Genomic DNA, 11,558 nt, shown 5'->3' with positions numbered 1-11,558 from the left:
ATACCTACGCCAATAAAATAAAATAAATTAATTAAGTAAGAAATATTGAATTGGAGAAGAATAAGATGACAAGTCTTTCAATAACATACATTATATAAGCTTAATTGATGGGAAAATTCATGAATTATTTTTTTAGTTCGGTTTGTGATTGATATATACATATATCTTTTCAACTTTGTTTAGTCACGTTAGAATATGACCTAATTCGCTTTATTATGTGGCCACAAATCAAAAAAATCTTTTCAATGTGATCGCTTTCGGGGTCTTTCAGTTCGAGGGTCCAATTTAAATGTAATATTGCTTTGAAAATTAAATAATATATGCAATATAATGACTAGATATTTTTGAATATATCTATATAAAATAAAAATTAAAAATGGTTCTCTTTATTAATATTGGTACTATTTTTTTTAAGACATATAACTTTGTTTTAGACAAAATTGTTGTTGTTTTTCATGACTTTAACAAGCCATATCTTTCTAGACGGCAAGAAAAACTTTATAAAAAAACGACGAGAGATGGAGGCTTTCTTGTTGCTTTTGTAAAAGAAAAGAAAAAGACGAGAAAAACCCCATTTTTGTTTTTGTCATTCTCTCTACTAAAAAATAACCTGAAAGATTCGTGTGCTTTATTATGTTTTATAGGAAAAACGACGTTAAGACTACTTTTGAAATTTTAATTTTAATTTAAATTTAATATACTCAATATATAAAAGGTGAGGAGAAAACCATTTTTATAGTTGTTGAAACCGCCAATTAATTATTTATAGCCATTGAATGTGTACAACTACTACTAAGAAAAATTGGGAAAGCTAGAATTTTTTATATATTATTGTAAATGTAGAAGGTAAGAGAGAAAAGTGAGTAGGACCCTTATAAATCTTAATTAATTAATTAAAGGGAGCATAATTAATAGAATTTTGGACCCACCCAGATATGGAAGATAAGGGTCATTTTTGGAGTGAATGCATGGCCTAGTGAATAGTCTCACAGCCTTAGCCAGAAAGGGTTACTTAGCTATTAGCTGTGAAGGGTCTCAATATACCCTACTTCTACCTTACTCAGGTCCCATTGCCTTTGCCAATACAATACATGATCATTACTACTGAATTTACATAATTGCCCTCCATGATATCACTAAAACTACTTACATATTATGCCCATGCATCCATGTTTTGTCCTTATTGGACCACTATATATTAACTCGAACATAAAATAATAAAGAGCTTGTATATTTTCCTATGGATATATTTGCAATGAGCTTAAACCATCTCAACCAAACTCTTATTTTTCTTATTTTGCAATTTAAAAATAAAACAAATAAAAAAATTCATATGTATAGTGTGTAATCGTGAGTAAATATGAGTAGGTAGTAGGGGCAAAAAGGAAATAAAAAAATCAGAGTTACTTACTACTTATTATGATGAGTGCATTAATGGTGAATGAATAGGTGAAGTGATAGAAGAAGAAAGAGGAAAGAGGGATCAAACTTTGAAATTAATTATTTGAATTGAATTGAATTGAATGGAATGAAGACAGACATTCGAGGGGGGACCCTCGTGATAGTCACGTGCTCCCACTCCTAACACAATAGACAGCTGCCCCTACTAATAGTATAGTAATACTACTATTAAATTAATTGCTACAATTCTTCTTCTTTCCCTTTGCTTGCATTAATTAATAATGGGTTTATATTTTTTTAGTTACCTTGTGTTTTTTTTTTCATTATCTGTTTGAATTCTGTTTTGATAAATTATATTTTAGATCTTATATTTTATAAAATGGTTAAAATAGAATCCTAAACTCGATTTTGATCAATGTTTTCTCAACTAAAATCATAAATAATTTACCAAACTAATAATTTAAAATAAAAATAAAATTATTCTGCTTAAAAACGGTGTTGTTATATTCAATCTTTTCTTTATCAAAATTGAATTTAGGGTTCTATTTTAACTATTTTACAAAACATAAGGTTCAAAAAATAATTTATCAAAACACAAAGTTCAAACAATTAATAAAAAAAAAATACAAGTCCAAAACAAGTAGAAACTCATTAATAATATTAATATTAATAATAATAAATCTTAATTCACTTTTCTTACTATTGCTACTACTACGACCCTTTTCTTTGACAATCTCGTATATTATGCCACGTCACTGCCTCAATCAGCACACGTGGCATGGTTACTTGTGGTAAAATAATTTACACATTTTTAATACGCTTAGCAGAGCAGTTAGCACGGGAGAGACTTACTCCATTTTATTTTCTGTTTTTTTTTATTAGTTATCTATCAAATCAAAGATGTCGAATCAATTTGAGCAATCAATTCAAAAATGCTTCATTAGATTTGTGAGAAATTCCACTTGGAATATTTAGCATTTTTTTTATATGTATAATATATTTTTAACTAATTATATTATGAGCAACAGACTTAGTATATTAGAAAAATACATCTGAGTTGGAGCTAGCTAAGATGATTAGATCAGTTGTGTAAGAGTGTGTAGGGGAAGGAGTGGGGTTGAGTCCCCTAATGTATCAAAAGAAAAATATATCATATTTTTTACTAAAAACGAAAAATATGATAATACAATTTTTTTTTGTCAACTTATGTATGTATTTGGAAAGTCATATGTAATTAGTAGAAATTTTTTATGCAATTATTAGTAATTACTAAGGTGGTATTTACACAATCACTTCCAAATATGTCCTAAATAAATTAAGTAAAGTGTTATTTTACAACAAAATTGTACATGTAATAATTAGTTATTAATAAAAAAATTTACGATTCAGTCTCCGAGAAATTCAATTTTTTTTTGAGAACTTAACATAAATATGGGAATTTTAACTAAACTTTAAATATATATGGACAAAAAAATAATTAAGCCAAATATGGTAATACACGGTTAATACAAAAATATAAATATGGAATTCCCATAAACTAACCAACCAAATTCCCATAATTTTCGATCAAGAAAAAGATTTCACCCACTGCCAATCAAAAAAAATTTTGTCCGTGTACAGCAATTCATCAACCATTTTTTCCGATCACAGCTTCATATTCATAACCCAACATGACTTTCTCAGGTAGGAAAACTTGTTCTGTGGACTTAGCAGTGTCGTGATTATCAATGAATGTCACTGCATTTTCCGGCATTATTCCGATCAAACCCGGAGGTTTCCCGTTTGAATCTTTCAACAGCGACAGCTCCCCTTGCAGTACTGCTCCACGCAACACTCCCCTCGTCGTGAAATCAAATGCCTTGACAACCCCACATGCTGCCGTGACCCAGACTTGTTCTTTCCCGACCGCATCCCACTGCCCATAAACAATAACAGAGGTGGGCGACGCCTCTTAAATTTGGGAAATTTTTGCGAAGAAATCTCAGCAAAATTTTCCCAATTACAAGTCGACAATGTGTAATTGAACCTTCTAACCTTTTTCTGAAGAAAAACTACACAAGGTAGTTGACGCTTGAGGTGGAGATGGATGAAATCCGAGTTCCGTATTAGGGAGAGCCAAGATTTAGAGACGCACTCGCACCGTTTAAGAGATTTGGCATCGAGTCTTGAAAGAATGTCCCCAAGTAAATCCCAAGGGATATTGTGAATCGCTCCTTTTTCTTCTTCGTTTTCTGGTTTTTCCTCCATTGGGAGCTGAAATTGAGGATCAGAGACAGAGGGTGACATTTTATTTTAAAAACACACAAATTATACTTTTTCTTTTTTTGGATTTAAAGAAACTTGACTAATGAGTCACTTGACTCCATTTTCCTCTTTGGTCTTGCTTCTCGGCTGTTCTGTGGTTTATGACTATGTCTGATATGCTTTCTATTCCTTTGTCTCTAAAAGCTCTTAAAAAAATAATTAAACATGTAACCAGTTTCAAAAAATATAAACATGAAAAATTGATAAGTACTTTACATTTATAAAACCACTTATATGTATTTAACTTTGTATGGTTGAAATATACATATAAAAAAAAAACAATTCATTCACTAAGGAAACCAGTTACAAACTCATTAAGCAAAATATTCCACTGTTATCTGCAAAGTAACCAGGTACAAATGTAACCAGGTACACATGTAACCATGTACACATGTAACCAGGTACAAAAAAAAAATAAAACAGTTTAACAAAAAAAAAACACAACAATAACAATAAAACAAACACAAAACAGAATTGAACATTATGCAAATTAACTACAAATCTACAAGAAACCAGATACACAACCATAAAAAAATAAAACAAACAGAATCCATATGTAACCAGGTACACATGTAACCAGGTACAAAAAAAAAACAGTTTAACAAAAAAAAAACACAACAATAACAATAAAACAAACACAAAACAGAATTGAACATTATGTAAATTAACTACAAATCTACAAGAAACCAGATACACAACCATAAAAAAATTAAACAAACAGAATCCACCGAATGTGAAACACAATAACAGAAACATAAACAGATGAACAATTTTTTATTATTATACTTAAAAAAAATAAACACATACCACAACATGTTTAGTCTCATGAGAATCATCTCCAGCATCCTTACTACCAGATGCACACGAATCCTTCGTCTGTTTATGGGTTTGATGGGCTAGACCTTTATAGTGTGCAACCAAGTTCGAGCTCGGAGATGACAATTTTGAGAACCCTTTTGGAAGAGTAGCGAGCTGCCATAGATTCTGAGACAAGAAACAAGAGCCAGTCCAAGTTGCTATTGGTCATAGTGAGTCATATCATTTCGAGTTTTAACTCAGTGAGTTACCCGATTGACGCTATGAAGAAGAACTTGGATTGGGTGCATCTTAAGTCGTACAACTACTATACGCCAACTACATCAAATGTCTCTTACCCTCATGCTGCTTTATATGATCCGTTGAACAAAATTATTAATACCAATAGTGGAATTCACGAGTGGTTGAACAGAGGATTTCCTGCCAGCAAACTGGTCTTGGGATTGCCTTACCTTGGTTACGCATGGACCCTTGCGAACCCAAACAACAATCCAGTTGGGGCTCGATCAACAGGTCCAGGAATCACCTTAGACGGGTCTCTGTTCTATAACTTTGTAAAGTGGTACATAGAAAGTAATGGGTATGGTGTACAGTCTGTGTACAATGATACTTATGTGGTCAACTTTTGCAAACTAAGGCAAAACTCGATTAACTTTGACGATGTTGAGGCTATCAAGGCTAAAGTTTCATATGCAAAGAAGATGAATCTTATGGGCTATTTTGTGTTCCATATAGGAAACGACAACAATTGGGTTCTCTCTAAAGCAGGTAGGTGAATTCGACTTTGATCTTCTAGTCCATTTTTACCTTTGTAGGCCATCTAGTAAGAATGGTGTTGTAACTACTGAATTAGCATTTTCTTACAAAAATGTTTACCAAAATAATAAAAATAAAAATAATAATAATAATAAAAAAGACAAAAATTCCCTCACAAAAATGTCCATATAGAATAAATAAACTTATACAAAAAAATATGGGATACAGAAGCCATATTTTGATAAATATGGGAAAACAAAACCCATAAAAAAGGAAAAAAAACCATAAAAAATGCACAAAAAAAAAAAAGCCATATATATCAAATTTTGTTGAATTTTCCCATATTTCATGTAAATTCCTCTTTTTTTTTTGGCAATCAAAATCTTAAGTTTCAAAACAATAGTAATTAAGTTCTTTTAATTAATTTTTTTTAACAAAATTCTAACTTTTTTTAATAGATGATTTTGATATTAATTTTTCTAAATATTATATACCTCCAAACACTTTTACACAGTAAAGTAAATACTATTTTAATTTTTGTGTTGTACAAAAATTAACAATCAAACTCTCTATTTTGTTAAATAAAATTTTACAAGAGAGAACAAACTAGAACATTGAGCTCGACTTAAGTAAAAATAATTTTAATATAATTTTTCTCTCTATTCTTCGGCCAATTTCTCTATATCTTTGAACTTATCGTATCTTTATGGATCCGATAATTGATCTTATAGTTAAAATTATTTTGACGAAAAATCATGCTCAAGGTATTCTTTGTTCTATTTTGTAAAATTGGAAATCTGAATTATCATTAATCAAAACAAAAAATCTTATCAATAACTTTTACATAACATAAATGTCAAAATGGTATTTATCAAAATAGAAAAGTAAGACTATTGTAAAATAATAATAATAATAATAATAATAAGGATGATGATGATGATGATGATGTTGTAGTAAGAGTATTGGGTATGGGTATGGGTATGGGTATGGGTATGGGTATGGGAATGGGTATTGGAAAGTTTTATTTATGGAATTTTAAAAAAATATGGCTTTTATACTATTAATGTGCAAAAATATGGGAGTTATACTTTTCTTAATTTGTATGAAAAATTTATTAAAGAAAAAGTTAAAATATGGGAAACACAATTAGTAGCTAACTAAAATATGTAAATGTCACATTTTTTTTTATCCTAGTTATGTTTTCTTTCATTTTGAAGGTAATTTTATTTTATTTTTTTAAAAAAATTTCCATCATTTTTTTCCCTACTTGTTTTTTCTTCCATTTTTTCCTTTTTCTTTTTTTTTTTCTACTAATTTTTTCCTACATCTTTTTTTCTTTCCATTTTTTCTTTATTCTTCTTCTTTTTTTTTTTCATTTGTATTGTATTGTTTTTTTTTCATATTTTTTCAGTTTTTTTTTTCATTTTATTTTTTCTTTATTTTTGTATTTATTATTTTCTCCTTTCATTTTTTTCACACATATGAGCTTTTTTTCTTCTTCCATTTTTTTTCATTTTTTTCCACCATTTTTTTCCTTCATATTTTTTTTTCTTTTTTTTTTTCCATTATTTTTCTTTTTCTTCTTCTTTTCATTCTTATTTATTCATCTTTTTTTTTCATTCATCAGTTCTTTTGTTTTTTTTTTCATTTTTGTACTTATTCTTTTCTCATTCTATTTCTTCTTTTTTTTCACACATATATTTTAACATTACATAACTATTCTACTATTTTATTTATTTATTATCTTTTATTATTGTAATTTTTTTATAGTTTTTTCCACTATATATAAAAAAAATTCAAATCAATTTTTTTAGCATTTTCTTTTTACTGTAACACTTATATGAATACTAAATTTTGGAAATAAAACTAATAAAAATATGAGAACGTGAATGGGTAATTGGTTACCTTCACATTCTTTGTGTGTATATTTCTGAGGGTAACTAGTTACTTTCACGTTCTGGTGTGTGTATATTTATGGTTTCTTTATGGTAACAGTTACTTATGTTACTAAAATCATAGTTACTTATTCTTCCTTTTTTATTGAAGTGTTCTTCCATTTTTTTTCCTTCAAATTTGATGTTTCTTTTCATATTTAATATGATTAACTCGTCACCCCTCTTAGGTAACTAGTTACCCCTCTTATGGCAGAAAGTTACTCATCTTAGGATAATTGGTTACCCCTCCTGGTGCATGTTATTTAACATAGCTCTAGGATTTTTTTTAAGATCAATCAAGTAACTGGTTACCCTACCCAGGATTTGAAAAAAAAAAACGTACAATTAAAAAAAAAACATGTTTATAATAAATAAATAAATAATAATTTTAAAAACAATTCATATTATAAAAAAAATTTTGCAAAACAACCAAAAAAAAAATTAATATAAAATTAGTAATATAAAAACAATATAAAAAAAATAATCAAATTACAAACATACCCTTCCAATTTTGATTAAGAGTAAAACTATGGCATACATCAACTTTTATACAAAAATATGGGAAAATAAACCCATAAAAGTGAAAATTCTTAAAAAAAAAAGCCATAGATTAACTTTTTTTTTTAAAAAGTCATATTTTTGCACACTCTATTAAAAATCTCATATAAAATGTAATTTCCTCTTTTATTAATCATGATATAATTGCTACTGTTTATAAAATTTAAGGACTTAATTGCTAAAATAAAATTAAAAACTAACTTGCCAAACACAATGAAACTCATATGGGATATTTATGCTAAAACTTTTTTTAATACTTATACATCATAGCATTTATGACTTAGAATTTATTTCAAATATATTTTTTAGCAATATCAACCAAATAAGGATATAAATGACGTGTCAAATTAATTGGCATTAAATATTCATATATTATTCACATCAAGAGCAACTAGTTAGTTATTAAGTCAAAATATATGTTTAAAGAAAAAAAAAAAGATGAATCAGATTTCAACGCTATAAGGAATATTATTAGATTCATTATAACATAGTTTGAATATTATTGTTTTTGTGTTAATGTGAAATATTCCTTTTCTCAAAATTCCAAAGCTAATAAATATTATTCCTCATTTAAATAGGTAATATATTATAATAGGAAATTTGTGGCCAAAATAAGTAAGTACTTTAAAATGTTCCACTTAAATCACTAAATAGTTTTTTTTGTTTCAAAAACCAATAAGTGGTCTAGAAGGCTGAACTTAAGTCATTAAGTAATTTTTTTTTTTTGACAAAAATTAATAAATAGTCTAACATATTACACTTAAATCATTAAGTAGCTTTTTTTGTTGCAAAAGCTATATTTTATACTAATTTTGTCTTAATTTTAATTAATTAATAAAAACCTAAAATTATATATTTCTAATATTTAAAATTATTTTGAAATCTGTTTTGAAAATAATTTAAAAGTTTTAACATGAAAAAACTTATTTAATTTTACTTAAACTAAGTTTTAGAAAATTATACAACATAAATTGAATTAAAATTTAGTTTGATTAAACTTAAATAATTTTTCCATGTTGGAAATTTTAAATTATTTTTATTTTTAAAACAAATTTCAAATAATTTTTCAAAGTTATAGCCGTGTATTTTTTAGATTTTCATTAATTAATTAATTAAAATTAAGATAAAATTAGTATAAAATATGACATTTGCAACAAAAAAAACTTGGGGTGTTTGGTATAGGGGATGGGTATGGTGGGAGTAGAGTTAAAAATTATTTAGATTGAGGTAATGTAAAACTCAAATGTTTAAAGAGGTCAAGATTACTATCAAATCTAGTTAAAAAGTGAGACTTACTTGGAAACACAAACCATCAAGCCATTAAAAATAAATTTACCAAACATGGGTTAGTTTTTACATTCTCATTCTCACCAAACTTAACATTCATACCAAACACTTCCTTGGTAGCTTAAGTGCAACATTTCATACTACTTAATGACTTTTGCTACCCAAAAACTACTTAATGACTTAAGTAAAACCTTTAAGAGTACTTACTAATTTTTGCAGCAAAAAAAAATAAAAAATTAAGATATTTCCCCCCTGAACTTTGATCCTTCTAAAGTTGTGCCCCCTAAACTTTTTTTTGAAAAAAATCCATCCGAACTATAATAACCATTGCAAATGTCCCCCTTCAGTTGTATTTCGTTTATTTTTTTTAAACAGCTTGATGATGTAACATTGATATAACGCTAATTTAACATAACTCAATAGTCCAAATAGAAAATATATGTATAAATAGTAGTCTAATGATAAATTATGATAATATATATCGACATTCCTAGAGCTAATGTTTGTATGTATCATACCAATAAACTCGGTTTTCAGCTAGTTTAAGTTGGGTAAATAGACTTTCATACTACAACTATACATGTAGCTAGTGGTTAAACTAGCAAACAGTTTTAAAAAAAATGAACAGAATGTAACTAAACGGGTACATTTGCAATGATTGTTATAAATGAGAGGGATTTTGTCCAAAAAAAACAAATCAGAGGCAAAACTCTACAAAGATAATAGTTCAGGGGACAAAATTCCTATTTAAACTACTTATTGATTTTCGTTGCAAATTTTCCTATTATAATTTAACATTACTATTGGAAAATTGGTATTACTAGCATCAATTTTATTCAAATTTCGTAAGAATGTGTCGCTTAGATTTTTTTCCCCTTATATTATTGACTTTTGGAATCTTTTTATTTTTAAATAGAACTTGTAAATGTGAGTTTGAAGATATCAAATCAAACCCAAAGTCCCAACACAACACTTACAATAACAGATTATATTGAATGGAATATATAAAATATTGGTGAAGATATGATCATGATTCATGGCCCTAAGCTTGGGGGGCACCATGATTTCATAACACTACTAAGAATGGGCAACACAATTCCATGTCCCCTTTGAGTTTGAAAAAGAAAAGAAAATAATTGATAAATTAATTGAGACTTAAAATAAACTTATCTATATGCATACAATAGCTCACTTTCCCATAATTTTTTGAAGGCACTTTTCGATAAATTTATTGTCAATAATTTGTGTTGTCTTGATTGGCCTATATATATTGAAGAGATTTTTTTTTCTTTTTATTCAACTGTTAATTTCTTGTCAATATGAAATTTGTAAAGTTACTAATTGTAATAATGAAGGTTATTATTTTTTCTCCTTAATTATGACTATAGTTATTATAGTTTATAATTTAGTTTGAGTTGTAGAAATTAAAAAGTTTGCTTTAAGTTTGAATTATTTATTTTATGGGTATGATTTTATGATTTAGAAAATAACTATTATTTGAATAGTTATAATTATTTTAGTTAATATTTATAAAGATTTTAGCATATAATTTAAATTAGTGTATAGTTTTAAGCTTTTAATTAAATTCGAATATAGTTTTAATGCACATTATTTGGGTGGTCTAAGGATTTTACATGTGGCATTAAATTAAGTCTCATTTATTTAAAATATTAGGTGTGACCGAAATTCTCTATAGTTTTTTTAGGTGAATTTTTTGTGAATTTATTTATTAAGTATATGGGTTATTTTGAAAAGTCAAAATGAAGATCATAAATAGTCATAGGCGTGTGGCACAACTCTAGGCTAGGGTTTGACTCATTTTTTTAACTTAAGGAACTAGGTGTCACTCCAAGCTTGCAAAAAGGAAACCAAGTAAATAAGTTGATATACCTGGAACCATTTGAATTATTTTGAATTTAAAAGGCTTAGGTGTAGGCGTGAGCATGAGTTTTGGAGGAGATAGTGGAGATTTTGACTACTATGGTTACAAGTGAGTGTGTCTGGCATCAAGGGAGTAATTTTAGCATTTTGAATAGGTAAAAAAAATGGGTTGGTCGAACCTATTGTTAAGGAAGGAGTTTGAATTTTAAAAACTAGTTGAATGGTGGTGGAGAAGTTTAAGGAAGGAGGTTGGGGTTTAGAGCCTATAAATAGAGTCTTTCACCATTCATTTTTCACACAATCTAAGCTTTCAAGCCTCTTCATTTTTGAAAATTCTATAGTCCCAAAAGCTCTCATATTTTTGCCTCATAAACACACCATACCCGAAATCACTATAGCCTTTATAGTACTCAGGATTTCTTTCTTTTTCTATTTGCTTAATTAGTCTCAAACACTTGAGACAATATCAACCATATATAGCCGAAATACTAAGCCATTATTAAACACTTTATATCTGAAATAAGTCCAAGCATTGAAGCTCTTGGTGTTGTGCTGGAGATAGGCATTATAGAAGGCTTGGGATTTCGATCTTTTGGTTCTAGGTTAAAGATATAACTTTTA

At 27.8% G+C, this 11,558-nt stretch overlaps 1 protein-coding gene across 1 annotated transcript; it reads left to right on the top strand.

Moving 5' to 3' along the window:
• Positions 1-3,761: 3,761 nt before the first annotated feature.
• On the top strand, positions 3,762-5,538 carry LOC133802476 (class V chitinase-like). Its single transcript, XM_062240789.1, has 2 exons — positions 3,762-4,074; positions 4,270-5,538. The coding sequence occupies exon 2, from the start codon at positions 4,785-4,787 to the stop codon at positions 5,295-5,297; it is 513 nt and encodes a 170-aa protein (XP_062096773.1). The 5' UTR covers positions 3,762-4,074; positions 4,270-4,784; the 3' UTR covers positions 5,298-5,538.
• The last annotated feature ends 6,020 nt before the right edge of the window (positions 5,539-11,558 follow it).

Source organism: Humulus lupulus, chromosome 9, assembly GCF_963169125.1.
Source record: "Humulus lupulus chromosome 9, drHumLupu1.1, whole genome shotgun sequence".
In the NCBI taxonomy this organism is placed as follows: Eukaryota; Viridiplantae; Streptophyta; class Magnoliopsida; order Rosales; family Cannabaceae; genus Humulus; species Humulus lupulus.
Note: the sequence above shows the minus strand (reverse complement) of the source record. Positions and strands in the feature narration are given on the sequence as shown.